The following is a 27,486-nucleotide window of genomic DNA, read 5'->3' on the forward strand; positions in this document are numbered from 1 at the left end:
GAACAAGTCAGGGACGTGTGGGGTGGTGTTAAGAATTTGTAATGCTGTGGCACAGTAGGATTTTAATTAGTTTGATTTGTATTTTTATGAATATAGGAAATTGAGCATTCAAGTACCTAATTAGTGAATAGCTACTGCAGTGAGACAGCTGGTGGCATGAAAGAACACACGATCTCTTACATCTTATTTTAAATTCACATCTTTCCAGAAGGCAAGAAGTTGAGGGCAAACGGGAAGGACTCCTAAGGAGGCTTCAGGGTGACCTAACTGTGGCCTTTCACTGCCTGAAGGAAGCTGGAGAGAGACTCTTACAAGGACGTGTAGTGACAGGACAAGGGGAAAATGGCTTCAAACTAAAGAGGGCAGGATTAGATTAGATATTAGGTTAGATATTAGATATTAAGAATTCTTTACTGTGAGGGTGGTGAGGCACTGGCACAGGTTGTCTGAGAAGCTGTGGATGCCCCATCCCTGGCAGTGTTCAAGGCCAGGCTGGATGGAGCTCTGAACAACCTGGGATAGTGGGGGGTTCCCTGCCCATGGCAGGGGCTTGGAACGAGATGAACTTTAAGGTCCCTTCCAACCCAGGCCATTCTGATTCTATGAATACAAACCCAGCTCTTGCCCACCCACTAAAAATAAAACACTAAACCTCTGTCACTGTGCTGAGTTTCAGTTTAATCCAGTTAAAAACTAATCTATACAGAGTGGGGCTTTTTTTTTTTTTTTTTTTTACATATATTGCACCAGAGATATGAATTTGTACAACATTAGCCAAATTTTACCCCTTCATCTCCTACCAAAATCCCAGCCATGTACAAAACCAAATCTCTGCATCTTTGTGGTGGAACTGGTGTCTGTATCAAGTTAGATACAGTTTTGTTGTAATCACCTACTAAATGAAAAGCAGAATACAGGCATAAGCACTTGTGCTCATGATATTCCAGTCCCTTATTTCTCTGTGGTTATACCTTTCCACTTCCCAAGTTACAACAATTCTTTACAAAGCTCTGGATGTTTCCAAGTAAATGGGATAAGGGGGACAGTTGCCAACAGCAGAGTCAGGACCTTACAATCAAATGTAAGAGGCTGCACTGAAACTGAAGCTTGAGCATTACATTACAAAGCCATCGTGACATTTAACGGCATCTTAGGAGGCAGAAGTAGCCCAAAGGAGTAATTTGTATGGTAGAAATGAAACTGAAGGTTTCAGTCCTTGAATCTCTACAAACATCTGTGGCTGTATCACTTGTCCTCTGTAAACTTTCATGTGGGATGGGGAAAACACAGTAAGATTTCTCCTCACTTCTACCATGACATTTGAGTAATTCCCTCTTTGTTTTCCTCCTCACCCTGTTACCCATTATCAGGCTACAACCCCAATGCCAGGGCTGTGCCCAGAGAAAGTTCATGGAGCTGTAACTATGTCTGGGCCTCTTTGCAAACAGATGAGGCTGTTGAAAGATATTTTAATCTCCAGACAAAGACAAAATCAAACTGTTTTAGAATTGCATAGAAATGACAAACAGTGGAGACATTTGTTTTGCAAACTAAAAATGTCATCTACTTGCATAAAGAACAAAAAGAAAAGGTGAAATAAGTCAAATTGAGTGGTATAAACAAAGGAAATGCAACATAACAACAAGATAAAATAGGTAAGGAAACCCAATCTGTTCTGGCAGTGAGTTCTGCTGCATTGTGTGGAGATCATGAATATGCCCAGGTCAGATGAAAGAAGCCTTGAGCATGGAAGGAATGCGCCTGGCTGCCATCAACCAAAGTTCTTCAGAGTGAGAAACTTCCCAAAAGTCAATACAAAATGTTAGCAATTGCCCTCTGGTTTTTTGACTTTGCCTAAAATATTCAAGTCTTATTCTGAAAGGAACATCGTTCTCTAATAGAGGCGTGTTTCTGTTTCTTTGCTCGAGCCCCAAAATATCTCTTTTAATGCCACTGTCAGCAGTTAGCCACAGAACAGGAAGGAAATGTAAAGGATGCTAGCAGAGGTGTGTGTATCCGTTCAAAGCCAGCATTATACAATCAGAACAATCCATGTTTAAAAAACAAAACAAACTAAAAAACAACCACTAAAACCCAAGCAAACAAGGAAATCCAAACAGGGTTTACACTTTAGGATAGTTTCAGTTTGAAATGAATGAGAAGCAGGCCCACTGGCACAACTTTTCAGCATTGTAATAAAACTGACATGAAAATCAACTTACTCTTGTAAAATCTTGGCTTGCAATAGTAGGGACCTATCCTGGTTCAAGACCAAAATAATACAATCAAGTAGCACCCCTGGCTTAGGACACTTCTTAACCTTAGACCAACTGCTGAAAGACTCATAAGAGTCAACAGTGAGACCTTTAACAAATCCCAGATTCATGTCTGAGAAGAGCTCTCTGAAGCACATGATGCACTTGGAAAAATCTGGTTTTATTGTAGGAGGTAGGACAATTGCACAGAAAAAGACAGTGAGCCTTGTTCTGTTTTGCACAATATTTCCATCAACATAAAAAGCTTACTTAATAACATGCAAAATTTTGAGATCAGCTGGCATCTGATGAAAGAAATGGGGACAAAAGTGCTGTCCCCAAGGGCCAGTTGAGCTTTCAACTGCTACACAGAATTCATCTCAACAAGGAGGACGGTTCAGATCAGAACACAAGCACAGTATTCCTTTTGAAGGCTTTCAGTGAAATTCTTAGGTTTCTGTAAACATGAAAAATATTCACTGTTCCACATAATTCTTTGCTGTGTTTAAATTTTAGAAAGTGCAAAATTTTCTGTGATTAAGAAATCTCATTTTTATTTGGTCTCAAAGAAGAAAAGGTTTGGTAGTGCTGGAAATAGGCCTTTTTCTATGGTCTTTGTTTCCCCATTTTTTGCTTTTCAGCATTTCTGGAAAGAGTTTCTAATCACACTAGAGCTAACTTAACATCCAGGCCTGTTCCCTGTTTCCTCTCTGAGAAGATCCTGATTCATGACTAAACACAGAATGGCAGACATCACCCCCTTCTTTATGAGGGGAGAGTTCAACAGCTCAGTCCCCTGGCCATAAAAATCTTTAGTATTGATGATTTCCTTAATTCCCTTCTCTATTATAGCCTCTACTTGATCCCCTTGTGTTTCTTACTGATGCATTTGAGAGAAAATAAATTTAACTTAAAAATCAAATCTGACTGATACTTAATCTCTAACGCTCCCGATGATTTTACAGTCTGAGGGAGAAAGTTCATGTTTCACTCTGATTTCCTGTCCCCCCCACCCCTCCCACCCCAAATAATAAAGATGCTATAAAGTTGAGGCACAAGTGGTTAAGGGTGAACTTGATCAGTTCTGACAGCTGGTTCTTGGACATGTCCTGGTGGTAAAGGCTGATCTCCTCCTGCTGGGTGTTGTGGTGCATCTGCAGCTTTGTGTTCAGCAGCTGGAAAACAAGAAGAGAACTCTTTGTAACTTCTCAGTAAACTGGCCCCAAATGTGAAAATTCTCTACATGAAAGTTTCTAGCATAGGAACACTCAAACAAAACCTTCTATTTTCTGGTTTGTAAGTGGAATCAAGAGTTTTTTGTGTGCCTAACAATGAAATTGGATTGACCCAACAGACTGCACTATTAATCAGTGTTACCTCTTAGATTACAAGTTGTTTCTGCTTTCTGTGAAATATTATCACATAACATATTGTTCTTTCTGAAATAAATCATATTTTTATGAGACCTTTAATTCCAATATGGGAATCTTGAAAAAGAAATAATTAACAACTTGCTCCTGTATGTTACTCCTCACTGCATCAGTACTTAGAATGTTCTCCTTTTGCTTACATTTAAGTAATACTAATTTTCATAGCTTGATGAAGATTTCAGAATATGCAGCTCCATTTCTGGATTTTTTTTTTCCTCCAATTACTCTTAGTAGCTCCAGTGGCCTGCAGATTTAAAGTAGTGTCTACTTGGACATCCTTGATTCAGTGAATGAGTAGTGGCCAGTTCTGGCTAATATAATGAATTCTCCTGACACCTAATTAAATGAATTTACAGAATGATTTTACATAAAATAATACATGTGTTAAGAACAGTATCTGCTACAATATTGACAGTATTGAAAGATGTATCATCTGCAATTACACACAATGGTTTTACTGAAGGTGAGGGCTCTTGGAATGAAGGGTCATAAAATTAAGTTACCTACAGAGAGTTTCAAAGCCCAGTTTAAATAGGTTCTGAAATCTCATCACTTCCCTTCACAGAACTGAGTGGGCAGGATTTCAGAGTGCCCAACAAGGTAAGGTGTAATCACTGAACACAGCTCCAGAGGTTTGAAATCCCACTGTTGGCCCTGCAGGAGCAGTTAAGAGCTCCTAGCACTCAAAAGGCTGCCTAGATACGTCTGAAGCTTGTATTTGAGATCAATGTCAAGAAATTCTTGAGCTTCACTGATCATGTCAGCACATGAACATGGAATCCAATAAAGCCAGCATAGTTTCAACCTTTCTAGAGACAAGAAAAGGCTAATTTAGGATGCATGGGGCAGCAGAGCCCAAAGGAAAAAAAGCACAAAGGAAATCTGGGCAATCTGCTATGGATAAGAAGTGCTAATATATACCTGACTTTTGCTGCCACTAGTGATGAAATGCAGTGATTTATTATGCCTCCACCTTCTGCAGAGGGTGTTAAAGCAATTGGTCATTCATACTGCCCAAGGCTAACTTCTTGTGTCATGCTACATCCAATTGCTGTAAATTGGCCACTGAGGATTTTAAATGCTTTGATTTGTTCTGCAGCCTGAGGCTGCAATGCAGCCATAGATCATGGGTCCTTGCCTTTTCTATGTCCCTGTTCTTCCCTGGACACTCTAGATCTCAGTATTTCAGACTAATATGACACAATCCTCCTCCTCTGCCCATTGGATGCCTTGTCCTAGGACTCTGGCTTCTTACTATGGACTTAAAAGCAGTGAGATTTCAGGAGTACTTAGTACTTACTTCCCTCTGAAAAATAGGTTAGTGAACCTCTCTCCAGAGGTCATTAAAGATGCATTAAGTTAATAGTTTTAACAGAAAATATGGAGGTAATGACTTTTACATTGCAAATCTTATTTTAAAGTTTGTGTATCTACACAGAAAGACACATACGGGGTTGGATTTTCAGTTCTCCACCTGGTCCTGCAGGAGAACTTCCTTGCTGTAGTTTCTTTTGTTCCATCTGTTTTACAACCTGGTGAAAAATAAAATACAACAGTTGAAAAACTTGAATTTGTCAGTTTTCTCTGCTGTGACACGAATACACCTAAACCAAATTTTGCAATTATGTAAGGTCCTTCTTAGTGGGTATAGTGCTGTGTTGCTTTAATTCAGAACGCCAGACTATGTTTTGCTGTGGTGCCATTAGTTTAGAATTCAGCTGGGACTCATATGAGAAATCAATGTAAATCTCCAGAGCTGGGAATTGTGGAGAGCCATTACACACACAAGGACAGAGAAAAGAGGAAAACAGATATATGCTGTCCTCACACATGTACCTGCTGAAGCTCTTGTTTCTGAGCCTGAAGCTGATCATGCTGTCTCTGTAGCTCTTCCTTCTGTTTCTGAAGTTCTTCTGCCTTCTTTCTAAGTTCATCTTCCTGCTGGGAAATGTGATTTTCAAATTCCTTCAGCTCGTCCTCAGTGAATAGCTGCTGTTGATCTAGTGTCTGCAAGAAAATACATACAAGCCTGAAAATACATACAAGCCAGGAAAGCATGGGGTTTTTTTATTACTTTCTTACTGAAATTCTTGCACAATTCACTAAAATACCCTCACAACAAAACAGTGAGACATGACACTGTGTACACTCAATGAAAAGAGCAAAATAGTAATTTCTCAGCTGTTTTCTCAACAAAGCTCTACTATGGATTTAGATGTAGGAGAAAAATATCCTCCTTCTTCCAGCTGAGCTCTTATCTTCCCTTTGAAGTGATTCATAAGCAAAATGTCCATTTCCATTTGAAAAGCACGTGTGAAAAGCTCTTCCCGAATCCCCGGGGTGGCGCCAGACCTTTTCCGTTTGTGGAATTCACATCTGCATTACATTTAGGCAGCTGAATGATACCTTCAGCTGAGGGGCTTAACGACACACATACCAAAGCAGAGCTGAAAAAATACAAAGGTCACAGACATGCCGTTTGGTTGCCTGCTCCAAGTGCTGGTAATGGTGCTGCATGTTGTACTTGGAACATGTTTTCATTACCTCCCAGCTATCTGGCTCCAAAAATTCCTTTTTCTCTGTAGCTCGCAGGAACTCTTCCAAAGTCACTAGCCGGTCCTTGTTGATGTCAACCTATTTGAAGTAAAAAAATCAAGCTCAAGCTAAAGAACAGGTTTTGGAGGAGCCAATGTTTTTATTTCATCAATCAAATATCACCATTTTCAATTTTTTTATGTCCCATTTTCATGGGAGTGCCCACAACATTTTCTGAAAACTCCTTTCACAAGCTTACGTAGCTTAACAAGAATAGAACTACAAAGTAAATCCTGACATTTTACTTCAAAATTCACTGGCTTTATTGGAAACACTTGTGCTTACAGTCCAAACACTAACAGTGGAATGTATGATTTTTTTTGAGAAAAATGTTTTGTAGCTTTCTGGTAAGTACTCTGACTCACAGTTACAAAATTATCTCCACCGTTGGAGGGGGAGGTTTTGAAAAACAAAAATCCCACCCAACTGAATTGTGTTGGAATCCTTTAAGGGGAAGGGAGGAAATGCTTCCCTTTATGACTAATAGATGACCAGGCTTGCTCTGTTCCTCAAGTTTAAGGAATATAGTTGAATACAGAAATATTATGGGTGGAAAACACAGTGGTTCAAAACACCCCCTTTCCATTCCTCTGTCTCCTGAGCTGAAAAACCATCAGATCCAGTGAAGGTTTTCACTGTCACAGGTGAGAGCTTGAGCTCTGAGCCCTCTTTTAAAGGGACAAAGCTGAGCTATATGAAAGAGGACATTGCTCTACTCCCCCTTCACACCTAATCTTACCCACTTGCCAACTGCCAAGGCACACTTAGAGTCTTCGTGTTTGACACAGAACTCACAAGTAATTTCTGTTGAATTTCAGTATCTGTAAACAACCAAGGCTATAGAACAATTCCTTCTCTGGAACTCTTTAAATAAAAACTAGTCAGCAGGCATTACATCAGAATACAGGGACAGGGCTTGAGAACTGTAACTTAGCATAATCCCAGCACAAGCAGCACTCAGTGTGACAGGCCATCCCTTTCTGCTGCACTTGGACAACACTTCATGTTAGGAGAACTGTATTTTTTGAACACAGAAGGGAATCAGCCCCCACCTCATTCATTACATGTTCTCTCATTCTCAGCCTTTCTTCTTCCATTTCAACCATGTCATCCTCTTCATTCTTGGGATCATAAACTTTTTCTAACTGAAATTGAAAATTAGTACATGTTAGTTTGAAGAAAAGGCTGCTCATTCAAATGGCAGAACATTTCTGGAAAAGTGGTGTGAGATGTTCTCTGTGTGTGCAATTTTCCTTTTTCAGCACAGTATTTAAGCAACAAGTGAGCCTTTCTTTCCTAAGAATGAAGTTTTCAGTTAATTCATGTGGTCTGTTACAATTCAGTGCTGTGGATGTCACAGTCAAGTTGACCTCAGTCTGATCCTACATTTGATTCAAAGCAGGCAGAAGTTCCACGTGGTTTCTGGAATGGGAGAGAGTGGCTTTGTCACTAGGGCATGCAGCTGACATGCAGAGTATCACAAGACAAATTCAGAGCCAAATTTAATGGTTCACTTCTCTTCTTGCACAATGCCTTTCTGGAGAGTTCATGCTTATGTGCTTCTACTTGGCTTTCTCAGGCATTGAGCTTCACTTGCCCAGCCACAGGTAATTTTAAGGCCCCAGTTTTTACACTACAAAACCATAAAACAGTGAGACATCTGTAAAAAAGACTGCACTGTGTCTTCATTGTTGTGAAGGAGATTATGGCAAATTATTGTACCAGAGTTAAATTTTCAGACAACAAACCAAGGCTTAAAGAAACTAAGAGCCTGTCTATTTTATCAGATGTACATGTGCTTCAAACTAACCAGACGTAAAATATATTAAATTTCTGTAGCCACTTCCACAGTGCTGTCCCTGAGCCGAGGCACACAAGTGTGACCCTTCTTCTCATCAGACTTGTTGATGAACACTGATTGAGCACAGGTGCCAAGCTTCAGAACCTTTATCAGCTGCATCTAGGGAGAGCAGCTCTCTACATTGCAATTTACACAGGTAATACCTATCCTGCACATTAGTTATAGAATCTCCAGCAAGCCTGGGGCAGAAAAATACATGACCACTAGATTTCTGATGTCTGACTCCTATGCTTTAACTACTTTATTTTGCCTGCTGACAGGTTTTACATTTTTGTAGAATTATTAAGGATGCATGAAACTTGGCATGAATACTCTATTTTGTTGTCCAAAGCCTCCAGATACACTAGGGAAAAACAGACATCCATTTACTGATAGAAGTTAAGATTTGCAGTATTTTTTTTTTACCTCTTTAGTAAATAGAGCTTCTAATTCTTGCTCATCCAGGAAACCATCATTATTGACATCTACAAAAAGAAGTTTTAAAAATACAAGCTGAGTACATATAGAAAGTCATACACATAATAGATCTCCAAGAGTTAAGTAAGGATCAGTGTACACATTTAACAAGAAGCTGGTTACATAGGTTGCTTCTATTGTTTAGGTTTTTAGCAGGCATTGGCTGGAGTGTCACTTTTGGTTGGCTGGACAAGTCTGGAGCAATCTCTCTACTTCTTAGATTAGCAAACTGAAATAGGTCACCACAGGATTGCGCAGACTGCAACTGCCAAAAAATATTGCTGAGAACAAGTTGTCCCCATTTAACCACTAAATTTGTAATTACACTCAGGAGCAAGCAACAAGATTCTGCAGAAAAACTTTAACTGACAATATAACTCCTTAAAAACTTAAAGAATTACATTAAAATCTACATAAACATGGAGCACTTGAGATAAGTGTAAGATGACTTTTCATAACAAATGCAGAGAGGAGAATACTTGATAATTAATGATCCATCTTTTATCCTACATTATGCTCTGAATACTGTTACACTGTCTCTGAAATGAAAAGAAACTATCCACTTCAAATTATTACCCAGTATTTTTGTGTAATTTCTTCAAAGTCTTCTATATACTAAGCTCTAAGGCAACAGGTGATTTCAGCTATTTCTGTTTTGGCAGGTTTTGCGCAAACAAGCTACCAAAAAATTTCAGAAAACTATCTTTTAAAATCCTTTTAGAAAGAAGAGATAAGATTTAGTAACTATAACTAGATGATCATTAAGGACCCAAGCCATTCTATGATTCTGTAATAATACATGCTTATAATATGTTATAAACTGAGATAAAAGTTCAGGCTCAAACTAGAACATTTTTCTTTATCTAAATCATCATCTTTGAGATTAGTCAAATTCTGTGTACTGTTCAACCCTTTGCAGCCTAGTACCAGGCAGGATCTACTTAGGGGCACTTTATGATGAAGCATTTAACAATATCAGAACATAAAGTTTCTTGGTGACATCATCAGATGTAAAGCAAGGTGTTCATTGAGATGCATCCTTATCTCTGCTACTGCTTATTGTTTCTAGCTGCCCATTCCTCGGAAATCTAGAGGCAGGATTAGAGGGGGTTTGTGCAACTCCTGAAGAGGCTTGGCTCTTCTATGACCACTCCAAAGATTAGGGGTGTCTGGTACTTATCTGCAGAGATGATGAGAAAGCAGGTTTTGCCCTGCACAAATCTCTGAGGGTTTATTCCCAGTATCTACTGTGCAACCAAAGTTATACCTATGGACAGCCCTCTAGGTACCCATACTTCCCTAAGGAATCACAACTGGGTTCTGCCTGTATGATTTTAGGAGTAGTTCAACGAAACTCTGAATGTTTTTAAATTTTAAACTCCATTTAAAACATTGCATGAAATTACAAACAGTAACAAATATTTTCTCCTCTGTACTATTCAGATTCACCCAACTTGCTTGAGGCGAAAGACTTTATCCTAACATATGACAAACTTGTCCTCAGCAGAATGTAACAAAGTCACTTCACTTGTTCAGTAAATTAAAACTAAACCTCTTACCGTGCAATTTGAAAAATGTTTTGGGGTCAAATTCATTAGGATCTAGTCCATCTGCTTCTTCCCACACCTCTTTCAGTTGATCTTTGCTTCCCTATAGATTGGTTACAAAGAAAAACTATTCAAAAGACAATTTAGTGTAATTTCCCTGCATTACCTTTGCATTATGGTTTCTCTGAAAGGCTTGCTTTATTTGCTGATTAGTCATGTGGCAAATGGAATCAGTGGCATTTTCTTTCCTTCCCTTTTGGTCAAATCTGATATTTTAATTAGACTAAAAGCTCAGGGAAAGGGGGAATGAAAAGGAAATGCATATTCTGTGGAAAGGAGCACCTGTAATAATCAGTCATTGCCTCACAGCCCCATCCAGAAACAACAGCTGAAGGGAGCTGAATTGTTTTGCCTTTCCTAGAGCAAATGGTACTGTGATGCAGCTCCTTGCAGGCCAGGCATACCATGCAGGCATCCCTACAGTTTTGAATACTGTTCTGGCTTCTTCCTTATGAATTTCAGTGTCTATGTAAGAATTTTGGCAGCAAATAACACATCTGTACAGAAATAACAGGAGTTTGTCAGTAGGGTTTGTAATGTGAGTTTATACAGTGGGGTTTGTCATGCTCTCAGCAGTGTGCCCACTCTCTGCTCCCATGTCAGTAAGAGGAGGCAAACGATGAGAACAAACAAAATACACCCTTCTGTGTATTAGCTTTTTCTCTCTGGAAAGCTCACACTCAGTCACCTAAGAACAGGCTGTGGCCTTACAGGATGGTGAACTTTAGGGTGATCTCCATGTTTTTTCTTCATCTCCTCAAATTTGGATTCTTCTTTCTTCCTCTTTTCTTCATCCAGTGTTTTTAAATACTCTCTCCTCTCGTGTTCTTTCATCATCTCATATTTCTTAAACTCCTCGTGGCGAGTCTTGTCATAGTTTTCCAGGTCACTTGTAGCCTAAAAATGGGGATATATGCAGACAGATGATTATGTAACATAATCTGACATTAAACCCACTGTATTGTTCAGATCCGTGGGCAAGGCTGGCCATGTTGCCATTCAGGGCTTCCTTTCACATGACAGTGATGCAGAAACATCTCTCCTCCCTTGGTCATTTTCACAGAAGTTAATTTGTAATGGTTCATCTGTTGGGCAATTTTTGCAATTACATGGTGCTGTAAGAAGGCTTCAAGGTGTCCTTTCTCATCAGTGAGCAATAAATGAACTCAAGTTAATCAAGTCCTACACTAACAGTACCATTAACTCCTTGATCATTTCAGAATAAGAACATTTGTAGTTTATCCTACAGTTTAATAACAAAAGTGCCTTCATTATTTATTGGACTTAGTTTGCAGCAGCTTAATACAGATTAAATTTAAAAGCTCCAAACAATTAAATGGAGAGAAAGGGTATCAGAGGAGAATATCTGACAATTCTTGTATAAAGTTGTGTCGTTTTCATACAGGCCAAAGTATTAAAGGATGTTTTGGTAGTGCTTTTTGAAGTAACATGTTTACACCTGACACTGTCTCTCCATTATTTACATTCTACTTTTCAGATTCACTGTATGTTTTAAAAAAAATTCCAAAGCTAAGACCCCCTTAAGTATCCATTATACCCTGTCAGAATTTTGATTGAGAAATGAGAAGACAAAACAATAATATATGTAACTAAAAAATAATTGCCCTGTTAAGGGTATGCTTCTCCAAGCCAACCAGAATAGCCAACCAGAATTTTCCCAGAAGAGATGTTCAAAAAAATTATAATAACTCTATAAAAAATAATTCTACAGAAAATGGAGATAATTTCTGTACATTTTTTTTACCCTTGGAAGATTTTATCTTTCAATTTGTTTTGAAAGTATTAAAAACTGTTTGAATTCTCATGTCAGCCATACAGTGTTCTCTAGAGTATATCTGAGACATTTTTCCCCCTGGGAAGTCTATTTTTCTCCAGCAGTTGAAAAAAGCCATGCCCTGCTTAGCTTAACTGCATTCCCTGAATAAACCCCACACACCTGTGACTGATACTGAATTTGCTGAACAGACACTGAATGTCATGCCCAGTATAATCAATTTCTAATATTGCTATCTCAAATTCTACTCTGCTGTAGTTTTGCAGCTTGATGTATATATAGGAGATTGCAAAATTCATATGGCTAGGCTAGGGATGATTATTTACATCAATCTGAGAGTCTTATTTAGAAACAGAAATCAGAAAAAAACACTTGGGAAAAATGCACCCCTATCTCACCTGTATTTAATTTAAAGTCTCTCAGAAAGGTGTGGTTTATTCCCAAAGTTGCCTGTACTGGCATATGAATGTTAAGTCCTGTTAAGGTGTCATCCCAAAATTTATAGACTTTTTTGCATCATACACACTGGCAACAGTTTTCAAGTGTGCATGGAGACAACTGATTTTTCGCTGAAAATGAAAACTGCATGTCATTTATAAAATGTGGTATATAGGAAAGGACTTCCCTTTACCAGAGGTAAAAAGCATAATTAAAACCCCAACCCCCACAGCAGTTCAAATCTGGCACTCACTGCTTTGATCAGCATATCCAAGTCTTTAGGTTCAAAGGTGTCAGGATTCTGATGGTTCAGGTGCTCAAACTGCTTAAGGAGAGTCTGATGGTCTATACCTGTGTCTGGAAGAACAAGGTACACATGTAAAATATTAAAATAATTTTGAAATCCAGAAAAATCAAGAAGTCTTTCATGTGGGAGCTTATGCCTTGTAAGTACCTGAAGTTCCCTGAGGACTGAATAATTTTTTCATTGATGGAGGAAACTACAGTAACATATCTAAACTTGCTTTTCCTGGAGCAAGTTGACAAACTTGATGGCAATTTGAGGGCACTACATTCCTACAAACTTGATGTAGTGCCGTCAAGTTTGCCATTAAACTTGATGGCACTACATTCCTTCTGATGGGTCAGTGCTGCATTTGCACCCAATCATTTTATATGCACAAATTACAGTTTTGTTTCAGCAAGAGAAAGTATGATCAATTAGAGCTTTACAAACTAACAAAAAAAAAAAAAATTATTCTCTTTTATATAAATGAGATAGTTGACATTGTGCTCTACCAAAGCTAACAACTTGCACATTTTTCCTGCAGTGGGAGAAGTCCAACTCTTCTACTGTCTTGGACATTTTGCAAATGACACATCTGGCTAAAGATTTATGTACAATATGGTGTAAAACTGTATCAAATCAAATAAGTAGATATTTAAACTTCACTTGTAGAAAAAAGAGAAATGCAAGACAGTGGAGAGTCAGATCTTGTGTCTAAAAGGCGGGAACATTTTCTCTTCCTTGTGAGAGGAGTGATACCCACCAATATCACCACACAATGCACTAAAACTACACACATTTCTACCACAGCTTTTCTAGCTGTTACCATGGTCTCTGAACACTAATGCTACTCTCTTATGCTTTGATATGTTAAATACAACAGTTGTGACAACCTTTTACTAGATGGCTTAGCAAAGAATATTTTCTTTAAAAAAAAATGGAAAACACATTTTCCAATATACTGAATATATATTCAGAATATTGGAAAATATTCTGAATAAACAGAATATACTGTTCTTTCACAAACTATCTGCTTTACAATCAATGCTGTGTTGTATTAACACAAAACAGTAAACACTGGCCAGGGCAGATTTCAGCCATCATTCCTCCCTGGTGAGATCATAATTTCTGTTTAAATATATGTGCCTTTGTCTTTATTTGAAACATTTTCAGAAGTGTAGTAATAGACTTAAGAAAAACCAACAAACACTAAAAAAAACAGACCCAAAACCCATTTTTCTCCATTTCTTACATTTAGGGGAAAAGATTACTTCTATTTGACACTATTTACTTGCCACATTATTGGATGATCTGAGACTCAACTCCGAACATTCTTCTGGCCTGTACTGATCAGTCAGGTAGGATCTTGTTGAAAATGTTTAAAAACATATCTGGATGAGGACTGAATATATGATGAATTTAATCTAGTTGTCTGAAGTTTTTTAAACCTGATTCAGCTGAGAGGAAAGAAAAGAGGATGGGTTTGTGTGCCTTTTATTTTCTTTTTGTCGATCAGACAGAAGACTAAGATACTAAGTGGCGTTAGAGGGAAAAGATTACAAGAGCAAATATAAGGAAGTCCAACCTCTCTGCCTGCAGCTGCTATAGAATTCTTCCTGTGCATATTCCAAGATGTTGTCTAGGTGTATAAAGGCAGCTGGATTTCATAGTTAATCTGGCCATACTTGTATACGATGTGAAGCACTCATGGGCAAAGCTGACTATAAACTTTGCAAAGTGTTTTTACATCTTCATACTCATCTGAATATTCTGAACTGCAATAATCTGTTCCCAAATGTAAGATCTCACATTTACACAGTAACATCAGAGGTGTTGGGGGGAATTCCTTTTCTAAAGCACACTCTGTTAGTTACTATTGATTTATGAATTTATGGAAATTATGAGAGGGGCAGAAGTAATCAGTCCATTAAACTTCACAATACCTACAACAACTATGTACACACGTGGGTATCATTAGCTGCTGTCACCTAGCTGTGAATGTCACCATAATGTCACTGCACTGCTTGTCTGCAACAGGAACAACATCCCCAGAAACATTTTTTTGCCACATCTAAATTAGCTTAGCCTGCAAGGTAGATCCTTATTCTAGGAGTATTTTATTTGATGTATTATGTATTCAATTTCTTGGGATCCCCCTTGAAAACTTGCAAACATTTTTACAACAATAAAATACTGATAAAAAAATATCATTTTCTACTCCCTAAGGATATGACATACTGTGTCATGGTTTTTCTCTTAAACACAGTCCTACTATGTTACTGGTTCTCTGTGAGCAATCTATGAACTGATGCATTACAAAAATAAGAGGTTAAAAATAAGAGGTAGAAGTATCTGAAAAATCCACTGACAGAAACAAGTTCAGTTATTTATAAAACAGAGATGGCTTTTCTCTTCTCCCCAGTTTCCTATAAAGACAGGTCTTTAATGGCTCCAGACCAGATCAGAAAGGAAACTCACTCAGTTTAGTCACTACTGGTGAAAACAAACAATGCACAGCTGCTGGACTTTGACATTTCTCTAACACAATTCCATCTGTTAACTCACCTAAATAAATTCTGTACTCTTACCTTGAACAGAATCCATTTTAGCTTTAATTAACATTCTTAATCTTGCTACCTCTTGCCTTTTTAGTTCATCCAGCCGTGTTCTCACATGGTGGCTTACTAAATCAAGCTCTCTGCTTAGCTTTCCACTCTGTCAAAAAACAAAAAAAGTCATGCATAAACACAGGAAGAAAGAAGCCTTTAGGATTCCCATTAGACATAAACTGCAAGACAGCAGACTAATGGCAGTCTCTGGCAATTCTGTAACCCACACTCTAAGAATCTCAACATTTTTTCAAAGAGTAGATTCAAAATTTTTATGCCTATGGTTATGGAAACAGAGAGGAATCCTAAAAGCTTTCAGAAAAGAGAATTTCTAAGTATCTTGCTCCTCCAAAGAGCAAGACCATAACCTTGAAGGAGCAATGCCTAATAACATTTGTGACAAATGTCTTGATCAAATATTCTCAACTGAGTTCAAAAGAACTGTGAGAAGCACACAAAGTGCCTCATCCTCTCAAGGAGCGTTGTTAAGCTTGAGGGAAGGTGCAAGGCAGCAGCAGCCACCAATGTGTATTCCAAGAACCTGGAAATGGGGAGGAATCTCCAAGGGTGACACTAGATACAGCACAGAAAGAAAAGATGCCACAAGCTGCCAGCAGCAACATGAGGGATTAAAGGAAACACAAAAGGCAGCAGAATCTCCCCCTTAAGTTTGTCACTTTAGACTGTTTCCTACTCATCCCTTCCTAAATTTCCAGCTCCTGAAGGGGCAATGCATAACAGCCACAGGAAGAAAGAATACAACATACATGGCTCATGATTATGGATTTAATTAACCTCAATTTAACTCTTTTTTTCAAACCCACCTTTATTTCTTCTATGTCAGCAGTCTGGAGTTTCTCCCTGAAATGCTTATCAGTTTCCAAGACATCTATTACTTGCCTGAGATATTCATCATAATAAAGTCCTGTATCCTTAAAAAAAAAAAAAAAAAAAAAGGGAAATTGAGGAAAGACTATACTGACAAACAGTTAATTAGTTTTGTTTAAATACAGTTATTAAACTGACATTCTAATCTTAGCAACACTATGCTGTCCTACATATCTTTTTGTTTTCAGATTTGCATCATTGCCCTATAGCAATTTATGATCCATTGTTTCAGCAGCTGACAAAGAAGAGGAGAAAAGTGATTAGGAATTCTTGTAATACACAAGCATCTGTCATGTTAATATAGTGTGTGTTTTTTTTAAAACAGTGTAGTTCATTTGTTACTGTTCTATTTGAAACACTGAACTGGAATCACTGAGTGGAATTTCCTAAGGCACCACCCAGTCACTTGAAGTAAGTCTCTGTGGAACAGTTATGTTCTTCCTGTTGTAAGGTAGGAATTCCTTCCATGTGCCAGCTCACCTTTAGCAGCTCATTAAAAAAAAATAAAGAGCAAATTTGAACAGAACATCCCCATAGTAGATGGCACACACACTGACAATACTGGCGAATATTAGTTTCTTTCTAAAGGAATTTGCTATATCCAGATTACTAACAATTAGGATAAGCACTTAATCAGTTCAGTTTCTTTATACTTACTGGATTTTCTACCTTCTCTCCTTCTACATGGCCTTCTGCTTTGACTTTTGTCTTATCTATGTCTATAGGTACAGCTTCCAGGGCCATTAGGAGACATGTCATCAGCACAAGACACTGTTGGGGCAGGACAGATAACCTCTTCATCTGAAATGAGACCAGGTCACAAAAATTAACATACATCATCTTAACCTACTGCAATGAGGAAAAATTTTTTACATTCTTACCTGTAATAACTCACTTTCCTCACAATGTCCTGCTCTCAAGGAACATGAAAACTCAAAGAAATAATACAACCTTAATTTCTGAATGCTGTTCTTAGGCAAATAGATTGGCTTCCACTTGTGTACCAAACCTAAGCTGTAAATGGTGAGAGGTTTGTAACCTGCTGAGGTATTATTAATAACAGATAGCAACACCTATTTAGGATGTTCAAGTCTCACATAAATAATAATGACATTCCTACTTGGATCATGCCTTTGCTGAATTTATTGGCAAAATCCTAAAGATAATTTAGGGAAATTGAATCAGATCTTAGTGTAGTAATGCCAGTGGATTTTACATTTCAACACTGAAATATTTTGCTTAATTTGGAGTCAAGATCCCCTCCAAAATTTATTTGCAGGAAGAATATTTTACAATCCGTGTTATATCCATATTTCAGGTGGGTAGAGATTCCTGAAAAGTGGTATTCACACGACATGAAACTGTTGCTGAGGCCAGGGCTTTATGAAGATGGTTTTCCCCACCCTTTCTTTAGTGTATTAGGTGGAGCTAACTCACACATAATTTGATAAGCACTGAGCAATTTGAGTTCTTGACCTTTGTCTTCTTCCCATCTATCAAACTTGGTTGAAAATAATTCATTCAGAAGCTGATAAGATGGAATAATTAGAGTGAGTACAGGGAATCCAGCTAGAAAAAGTAATGACGGTAATCCAGCATCTGACAGCAATGTCAGGCTCTTGAGACAGTCTGGCCAGTTCAGACGGTGACACTCCATTATCTATGGATATTCTATAGGAAGTTTGAGCAAACTCCAGTGTTACATTGGTAATATAAATCACCTCCTAGAAGGTGACAGTTGACAGTTGAAGACTGTTTAAAATTAGCTTAGATATGCCAAAGAAAAAGACGTAATATAGCAGAAATGTGCAGTCAAATAAATCAAAAGTATACCTGCTACAAGAGGAATTTCTGTACAAGTGCTTTAGCAAGTCATGCAAGGAATTCTGTCAAAAGTATTTATGTCTACCACCAACAAATCTCTTTTTAGGGGGAGGGGAGAGAGGGACAAACTAATTATGGTGTCAGTGCCAGTTTTCCTGACTACATGATCTGGTACTTGACAGAGATGCATTGCTTTTGCTTGGGTTAAACTGCCCTTTACTATGGCACTAAATGTTGATAATGGTACACACTTAATATTAAGCATTGTTGACACCTTTATTCCCCCTTACTCAACTGCTAGGAAAATAAAAGCACTCGTATACATTAAAAAAATGCATTCAAGATGTGTAGAAATATTATTTATTTTGTTAGGGATGAGGAAATAGCTAGAGATAAAAGTATATCCACCTATCTATTGCTTTATATGTCAAAGGCTCAAGAATTACAAGAAGTTCTGTAAATTCTTTAAAACTGTTTTTTTCTTAATCACATCTTCAGCAAAAGGAGCCTAAATGGATTATGCTCTGTAAATACCTATCGCTTGCATTTTTAAAAATAATATCTGATCATTAGCAGATGGGATAGCAGGAGCTATTGTTGCTGCCACATTGAGCATTTGAAATTGGATGTCAGCATTACTGTCAGATTCACAAATCTGACTAGCCTTGCCTAGGTTATACCCTTAAAACAAGCAAACAAAGACACCAGAACCAGACTGATTTGCTAGAACTGGTAAGTTAATTTCTATACCTCTACACAAACTGTTGGCTTGCAGGGACCTACAAAGCTGATGAGTGAAAGGGTTAGTTTTTCACCACTGTTTTTAAAAATGCCAAAGTTCCAGTATGTTGGGTGTTTTTAATTACAGAATATTGTTGTATAAATGCTGTGCCTAGATTTGTAATTTCAACAGAATTTAATCACAAGACATGATGATAATAACTAGCAAATACTAGGTCTTCAATTCTCCTAATCTTGATGTAGATGTCAAGACTGAGAGGAGTTCTTGGTACTACCAGTAAAATAAAAACCCACCTTGTTGAAGTTCTTGCAGAGTGTGAATGGGGCTGTCTAGTAATTTCTAAGTGAAAGTATGTAAGCATACTTCAAATCTAGGAAATGCATGTGAAACAAAACTAATAAACCCCAAAATACTTATCAAGTACATAATAATTATGTATATATACACTCTCAGCATTTTGCAAAACATTTTTAAAAGGTTATGTACATTTGAAGTATTCATTTTTATAATACTAAAAATCTGGAACCTGATAGATGGATACTGTTCCAACCAAAATATTTTCATATATACACAATTATAGTAATAAAAATAATTTAATATCATTACACACTGCTCTAGTTTTGCAAGGAGCGTTAACAGTGTTTTAGAAAATCATTATGAGGCTAGGAAATGAGCATGCTTAAGCCCATCAGGTGATGGCAGAGAAGCACAGAAAGCCAGGAACTCAGGTGCTTCTCACATTGGTCTGGCATTGACTCATTCTTTGCCTATGGCAAGTGCTAAAGCCAACACTTTCAACAATGACACCTGGTCTTTGATCCATTTTAAAGACATCTCTTAAAGCTCCTGACCTACAACTTCTACTAACATGAACAATTATGGAGACAAGGATTGCCAGTTTAGGTTGAAGAGGGGCACACTTAGATTTTTCAGAGTTTTTCTTGCTCCTGAGGAACAGTGATAGATAAAAAGTCCATGCTGAGCTGAAACAACTCAGATATAAGTAACCATGCTGGTCTGCCAAGCCCCATATGAGGGTGCACTAATCACCTCCAGATTTGGGGTGGGCAACTGGAGCTGTATCATCCTGAAGTACCTCTGCAGTAGTCAGCAGAGTTAATCTATCAGAAGGCCTAATCAAACTAAGTCCCACTGGCTCTGCTGACATTCTGTGGAATTTGTGCTCATGGGCAATGAGGTTTTTCTTTAAGCTTTGTAATTACATGCTGTCATACATAATGGGAAAGACTGGATGATATCACAGTATGTTCTTCATATCTATTTGACATAATAGGCTGCTCAGAAGACTTCATCAGGCAGTTTTGCTTCAGGTTGTGCAGTGCATGTTTTTATTGTAGCTTTTTCGATAAAACAAGCTAAAAAAATTCACACTCTGGAAGAGTGTGAATACCAGGAAGAATAAAAAGCAGAGGAGTCCAAAATGGGTAAGTAAACAGTATCTCTATAATCACAGCTGACTTTGCAGACAACTATGCCTAACACAGCATTTCCCACAGTATTTTGAGGAGCCCAACTGTGATGTAACAAGTAAACTGGAAATACATTTATTAGAATAAAAAACAATTAGCTAGTGAAGACAGTTACTGTATTTAGGTATCTACTAGTCCAAGACTATACTCACCAAAATGTCCTTAAGAAAAGCAGGTGACTAAGACTAAGACACCTTTAGAGTGTGCCAGTGTCACCTGAGTCACTGGGCACCTTCTACTCTGACGTGTACTAAAAGAGATAAACCGGGCCCATTGCAAAATCTAACATTATTCACCTGCCAGAAAAACTCAGCACAATTCTCAAATTCAGCAACTGTAGGAAAGAGTGAGAAAAGGCTGGATGAGAAGAAAAGTGGAGATTCCCCTTTTTGTTCCACCAAGCGAGTTCATTTCACTCTCAGCCCACTACCATCTGCTTTTAAGAGTTCTGCACTTTTGAAAACCCATTCCTGGATGGCCATCCCTTCCCAGGCATTTAGAGTGCATCCATGTCAGGAATGTGCCTTTTTTTCTGTACTAGAGCCACCAAGTGAGCAATCACAGAGTGTGCTGCAGAAGAGAAGCAGTGTCACTTTGCTCACTGCCATCAGCAGTACGTAATGCACAGCATACATCCCCCTGCCTTGCCATGCGGCTTATTATTATTATTCCTATTTCTACAAGCTTTAATGGAAATACAAACTGTTATGGATCTGCCCAGCTGACTACTTTCTCAAAGACAGATGGAGAGAGCTAATGTTACAATTGTCATATGGAAATTAAGAGATTTTAGTCAAAGACAGGTAGCCCATCTAGATGTAAAGGTAGCATAACTGTCATCTGCTGGTATCAGAAATCAATCTTATTTTTACAAGAGGGATAAACAAACATTCTCACTTGCAGTACATAAAGAGAACTAATCATAAAAGTAGTGCTCTAGAACTGACAAATACTGTAGATTATAAACAAAGCCACTATCCTAAGTTTTCAGGAAAAAGGAAAAATAACTTCTCCAAGTATTTCAAAAAACAGAGTGAGAGCTCAAAGAATGAGATAGTCAGCAGAAAACAGAGCCACCAATGTACTTGCATGAACAGAAAAATAAAACTGGAAAAGAAAAACTGCAGGCTGCCTGTCAGCAATCTTGATTATTTGTTAAGCACAAATTCCTATAAATGTCAGTGAAACAGGATAGAACATTTGAATTATAAAGAGCTACAGGCTTTGAGAGGTAACTTCAAAATGCTACTTTTAAAGTTTGTTCCAGCAACTGTAACACAAACTGCTAAACACCTATTTTATACAGCTGCCAGGCATTATAATACAAACCCAAAAATCATAATACTTACCCAAAAATTTCTCAAAAGTGAGATATGCAAAAAGATAAAGTGATACCAGGATGCAGTGTCTGCACATGTACAAGCTCAGTGGATGGTTATGATGCAAGACAGCACAACACTGTAAATGTCACATCACACATTTGCACTTGCCAAACCCATGAGCACCGTGATGGGCAATGAAAACATATATCTGGACTCACATAATACACAATAAACTTATCTTTTCACAGATTTCACATATGCCTGCTCTATCTGATATGGAAGTAATTAAACCTGTGTGAGATACAGTGCAGATGTGCAGGATTAAATTAATGTTCTCTACAGTCATGACCATAATGTGACTTTCTATTTTTATGCTGTACACTGGAGAAATGAACACTCTTTACAAGCAGTGCTGAATTAAAAAAAAAAGTCAGGAAATAGATAAAATATATCTACTCGTTTATTTTTCTAAGAATATTCCACTCTCAGTACTGGAATGAGATGTAAAATATTCCCTCATCAGTCTGCTCCAGTCACCTAGCATCTTCAATCTGGTTTCACCTCTCTGAAACACCAATATACCTGTTCATGTATCACAGTTTAAACAGGAAATGTTTCATTCCATCGGCTTTTTCCATTTCTTTCAAATTTATTTGCAAATCTATTAATTGAGCCACTTACAGAACCCTAAAAGAAACTACATTAAATGTTTGAAATTAGGCAAAACAGATTATTCTTATGCCATATTCTGTTTGGAAACACCAGTGTTAGTTCCTCCCAGTCTTTTTCAGGAGCACTTGCTGCACAGATACCCTAAGCTATCATACCTTAAGCAGGGTATGAAATTCCATAAATCAAGAGTTAATGCATCTTCTTCACACTGCTAGTCCAATGAGTTAGTCTGGCATAAGCACAGCTGACATGTGGCAGCAATTTTGAGAAGCAAGTGGAAAAACCTGTTTGCACTCACTCTGTTAAGCTGTGAACCTCTGGCTGCGGTGAGGGTGTCTCTTCACTTGGCCACCAGTCCCCCACACTGGGTTTACCCCTTGAAGACATGAACAGGAAATGACATGCAAAGGAAAATGGCTACAAGCTGCAATAGTTTTCCCCGTACAAGTGAATGTTCCAAACACAAAAATACCTCCACCCTTCCCTTCCCAAATGAAAACTGATCCTTTTAGAAGTTAATGTGCAAGCTGTTAACTATTATAAGCCAGCTATTATTGCTATATAATTATATATATATAAAGTTTCATTATCCTTTAAGTATTTTTCTTTTCTCTTCTGTCAATGCTGTTCACTAACTGTATGATTCAGTTCCTTTTTTTTCCTGGCCAATATTCAACAGGTTTCACATTGGTCATGCTGTTCTAATCTTTTGTTAGAGCACATCCCACTCAGTTCTCTGCACCAGGAGACCTTCCTTATTTTTTCAAGAAGCACTTTAATCTTGCATGGAATTATTAAACAGTATTATTTAAGTACATAAAGGCAGCAAAATCCTTTTTTCCCATCCTGTTTACTTGCCTTAAATTATTTTGAGTTGTATTTCTTACCTTTTCACTGAACTCGAGCTGCTTAATTCTCTTTACAGCTAAAAGCTGGCTGATGGAACAGCTGCTTTTTTCAGCTTCCCAGAAAACACAGCATGCCTCGACCGTGCCTAGTACAACATTTGCTCAAAGAACCTCCTTTTAAAAAATGCACTTCAGCTGTTTTATTAAATAAGTCATCCAATAGTAACACAAAATATGAATGTTTGAGTGGAAAAGAGCAATTTTATGTTCAAACCACACACAGTATAGGATAATATCATAACACAACACAACACAACTATGTCCAGAAGGAAAGATGGCATAGAAACAAATTGAATTGGCTGATGCTACACACGTGCTTAGCTCTGTCCTAAGTGAAGTCTGAAGACTTTTCTTCTTGTTGCAATGCTAATTGTTCATAATTTAAAAACCTGTGTGCACACACAAATAGATACACATATTTATAATAGTACCTGCCTCCAAGGAATTTCCCTGTCCTTGCTTCAAAAAAATAAAAACCTCTGTCTACAAAGCTACCTTACTAACTGAAGAATGTTGAAATATTAGCCTTCTTTTTCAAAGCAACTTGCTTGGTTTTATTAATTCTTTCCAATAAGGTTGCCTCAGAAAAAGATTTATAAAGCCAATAGTCAAGCAAAAACTTGTACTGAATTCAATGTATACTTTATAAAAATCTTATCAGCTTTAAAGGGAAATTTAAAAAAAAATTACTGCTACAACTCTAGCTTCCTGCACTCTAATTTCAGTTCCCACACAGAACATAATACAACAGTACGCTTCGAGTCTCATAAATTCATTTTTCATAAATGTAAATGGCAATATTGTCAGTGCTGACGTAAAAAGCAACCTCAAATGTGCTACTACACACAATGAATAAGCTTAAACTCTAACTCAAATCAAAAAGTATTTCCATTATTCTAACAACATGCATTTTGCTCTAGTCAACAAGTGATGATGCTAAAAGTAAGCTTTGAATGCCCCAGGAGTCCAAGGTACCTTTTTCCCCCTTTGAAAAAAAAAAAAAATACAAAATAGTTATCCAGAATAAATCTAGATCTAATGATGTGGAGCCAGATTTAAAAACATTTAGGCACTTAAAGACCGCTGCCTAAAGAGATTTATGTTCACAATTTGCTAATTCCCATTGATTGCTACTTGCTTAGAAACAAAAACACACATCAACATCCCATTCTACTTTTATAAATACTAGCAGGAGAAATGCAGTCATGAAAAGGGTCCACACTTCTCTTGAATTACCTATGATGAAGGATAATATTTACAACTGAATATGATTAAAATTGTTCTAATGAAATGCAGTTTCTTTTGCTCTTCCAACTGTCAAATCACACACAGAAGAGCAAAAACTATTGAAAGTAACGTGACTTTTGACTGATTTCATTTGGTTTGGCATTAGCATCTGGTCATGCCTTTCTCTACATAAAAGCACACCCCTATGCAAAAGGCTCCTGTCTGCTACGCACCTGACAGCAACTTCAGAGGAATCTTTTCTGCTTACTGAGCAATCAATAGTGAGAGCACAATACCTCACTAGATCACTAAAACACCTCCTCACAGGAGTTCAAGTCATAGAAAGCCCTGATAGCAGCTTCAAACTTAACAGTAAATGATTTTATCTTTCTTATGTAAAGTGCATTTGTTTAGTCTGCACAGCTCTGAAACTACTGCGTCAATATTTCCACACCTCTGACAGTTAAGTCAATATATTCTACATTTTTTATTACCTGAGAGAACTACTGCTCTCCACTTTCACGGCTGCAATTTCAGTTAGGTATGTATGGTGGGAGGGAGGCAGGTTTTGACAGAAAATCTTTAATTTGGCTTATAAACACAATTTGGCTTTAATTTGGCTTTAATTTTGCTTATAAACATAAACTTTCTGTTCATGTCAGCAGCACTACCAGTACTGCACAGCCAAGGTATGAAAACTTTGCCTTAGTATTATTAAAAAATAATTATTGTTGTTGTTGTTCGGTTTTATTTGCCCAGTGGGGTTTTCTGAATACAATTTCAGACACCAAATAATGGTATCTCATGCAGTATGATAACAAACTTAATATCAGATGTCTTTGCATCCAATTGTTAATGTAAGTTTTAAGCAGACCCAACAGGCAATATAAATTTATAATTTTATTTCCCCTTTTTCTTTGTCTTGTTTAGAAGTGAGTGAGATTCACATTGCTCTACATCAATACAATTTGTTTAAACCTATGTTATTTTTTTAACATAATTATATTTCTTATTCTGAAACAAAATACTGCTACAAAATCCTAGAGATTTCAGAAGCAAGTAAAAGGGAGAATAGATGATGACACTTAGGAGGCACTGTATGTAACCAGGTTAGTAGTCTGTGGCCCATGGTGGATGTGGAACTGTGATTGTGCAAGATCATTGTGTAGTAAATGACAGTGAGAAACATAACAGGATCTTAAGTGCTCACAGAAATGTGGGCTTCTCCCATAAACTTTTTATGAGTTTTAAGCAGAGGTCCATAAAGGTTTCAAAGTAGAGTGGCTCCTATCCAGTCTCTACAATAGGAATCTTCCCTGTGCTGCTTTGTTTGGTCGAGAGGGACAGTCACTTCAGAATTCAGAGTAGAGGTGCACCAATATTGAGTCAGCTACAGGACTTTTCTTGACACTGAGAGAAAACAAAATGACACAAAACCACAAACCTCCACACTGAACTTGATACCATGAGTGCACAGGCACTTCACTGTTGATACTGTGGTGGTTTCACGTTGAAACTACTGGATGTTATCTTTCCATAGCAAATACTCGTAAGTCAAACAACGAAGCCTTTTTTCTCCTACAGGCTTACTAAATAACGTTGCCAAATGCAAGCTCTTTTGAAAGCCTTAGCCACATTCATTTCAGCAAAAAACATTACCTCTCTACAGCTGTACCTCAACCTTTTCCACTTTTGGAATTATCTGAGTGCAGTGGCCAGCCTGGCACTGGAGTACTTTCCACTGCTCCTCCAGGGGTACCAGAGTAACAGCTGTGGTCAGCTCTGGGACCCCAGCACAAGAAGGACAGCAATCTGCTGGAGTCAGTCCAGAGGAGGCCACCAAACTGACCAGAGGATGGAGCACCTCTCCTACAAGGAAAGGCCGAGAGAGTTGGGATTGTTCAGCTTGGAAAAGAGAAGGCTTCAGGGTGACCTAATGGCAGCTTTTCACTACCTAAAAGCAGCCTTCAGGAAAGATGAAGAGTGACTATTTAAAAGAGCATGTAGTGACAGCACAAGGGGGACTAGCTTTAAACTGAAAGAGAATAGGTTTATATGAGATATTAGGATTTTTTCTTTTTTTTTACTGTGAAGGTGGTGAGGCTCTGGCACAGGTTGCCCAAAGAAGCTGTGCATGCCCCCATCCCTGGCAGTATCCAAGGCTACGTTGGATGGGGCTCTGAGCAGCCTGCTCTAATGGAAGGTGTCCCTGCTCACGGCACGGGGCTGGAACGAGATGATCTTCAAGGTCCTTCCAACCCAAAGTGTTCTTTGACTCTAGACAGTAATGCTGAAGAGCTGTGCCCTTTCTAGTGAAACCCGTCGAGTCTCCTGTCCAAGTTTTCCCCGCGGTTGTGCAATTACGAGCCACTCAACATTTCTGCCGCTGCTGCAGCTGCCGCCGCTGCCAGCTCTGCTTTCATTTCTGCCGGCGCTCTACAGCCCGCCGTCACCTCCCGCACAGCCGGGGGCCGGACGGGGGGACCAATAGAGGGGACACGGACACACGCACCCCCACACCTGGAGCCGCCTTCCCGGCGGCCGCCAGGGCGCTCCGGGAAAACTTCAGCTGCGCCCCGCTCCCGCCCGACAGCCCCGAGCCCCGCCATTCCACCGCCACCCCCCGCGTCCCCGCCTGGCCGGCGGGAGCGCGCTGCGACCCCCGCGTCCCACCGCGACCCTGACAGCGGCTGCCCCGCCGCCAGGCCTCCGCCCGCGCCGCCGCCAGGGGCACTGGGACGGACGGCGCTACCTTTGGGTCCCGCTGCGGCAGGAGCCGCTGCTTCTCAAGGGCGAGGTGCGCGCTGACGGCGGGTACGAGGCGGGGGCTCCGGCGGGCGCGTTGCGGCTCCGGCTGAGCTCGGCGCGGCTCGCTGCGACAGTCCCGCGGCGGCCCCGCGCCCGTTGCCATGGGCACAGCGCCCGCCTCCCGGCGCGCGCCCATTGGCCGGCGCCGATCCGCGGCGGCCGTCGCGGAGCGTTCCGATTGGGCGTCGCGGGCCCCGCCCCGCCGTGACGCGCGCCCCGCGGAGCGGGGAACGTGGCGGCCCCGCGGGGCGGGGACGCCGTGCGCGCCGCTGG

General features: G+C 39.0%; 1 protein-coding gene across 5 annotated transcripts; it reads right to left on the reverse strand.

The window, feature by feature from the left end:
- Nucleotides 1-1,427: 1,427 nt before the first annotated feature.
- Nucleotides 1,428-27,299, reverse strand: NUCB2 (nucleobindin 2). 5 transcript variants are annotated; one of them, XM_053945237.1, is made up of 15 exons: nucleotides 27,158-27,299; nucleotides 23,158-25,815; nucleotides 22,569-22,646; nucleotides 16,878-17,021; nucleotides 16,157-16,264; nucleotides 15,312-15,438; nucleotides 12,691-12,794; nucleotides 10,916-11,101; nucleotides 10,157-10,247; nucleotides 8,547-8,605; nucleotides 7,333-7,425; nucleotides 6,230-6,319; nucleotides 5,522-5,692; nucleotides 5,136-5,217; nucleotides 1,428-3,430 (listed from the first exon to the last, which is right to left on the reverse strand). In XM_053945237.1, the coding sequence occupies exons 4-15, from the start codon at nucleotides 17,019-17,021 to the stop codon at nucleotides 3,318-3,320; spliced, it is 1,368 nt and encodes a 455-aa protein (XP_053801212.1). In that variant the 5' UTR covers nucleotides 22,569-22,646; nucleotides 23,158-25,815; nucleotides 27,158-27,299; the 3' UTR covers nucleotides 1,428-3,317. The 5 variants fall into 5 exon arrangements, with proteins under 5 accessions (XP_053801212.1, XP_053801210.1, XP_053801209.1 ...); XM_053945235.1 differs by lacking the exon at nucleotides 23,158-25,815; XM_053945234.1 differs by lacking the exon at nucleotides 27,158-27,299 and having other exon boundaries at nucleotides 23,158-26,879.
- Nucleotides 27,300-27,486: the final 187 nt, after the last annotated feature.

The sequence above is a fragment of the Vidua chalybeata genome, chromosome 6 (genome assembly GCF_026979565.1).
Source record: "Vidua chalybeata isolate OUT-0048 chromosome 6, bVidCha1 merged haplotype, whole genome shotgun sequence".
Taxonomy (NCBI): domain Eukaryota; kingdom Metazoa; phylum Chordata; class Aves; order Passeriformes; family Viduidae; genus Vidua; species Vidua chalybeata.

Coding starts and splice junctions, on each gene's coding strand:
- NUCB2 (XM_053945233.1), bottom strand. CDS start 17,060: ATGATGTATGTTAATTTTTGTGACCTGGTCTCATTTCAGATGAAGAGG. Junction 16,265..16,877: donor GAGAGAAGGTAGAAAATCCA/GTAAGTATAAAG, acceptor TTTTTTTTTAAG/GATACAGGACTTTATTATGA. Junction 5,218..5,521: donor AGAAACAAGAGCTTCAGCAG/GTACATGTGTGA, acceptor ATTTTTCACCAG/GTTGTAAAACAGATGGAACA.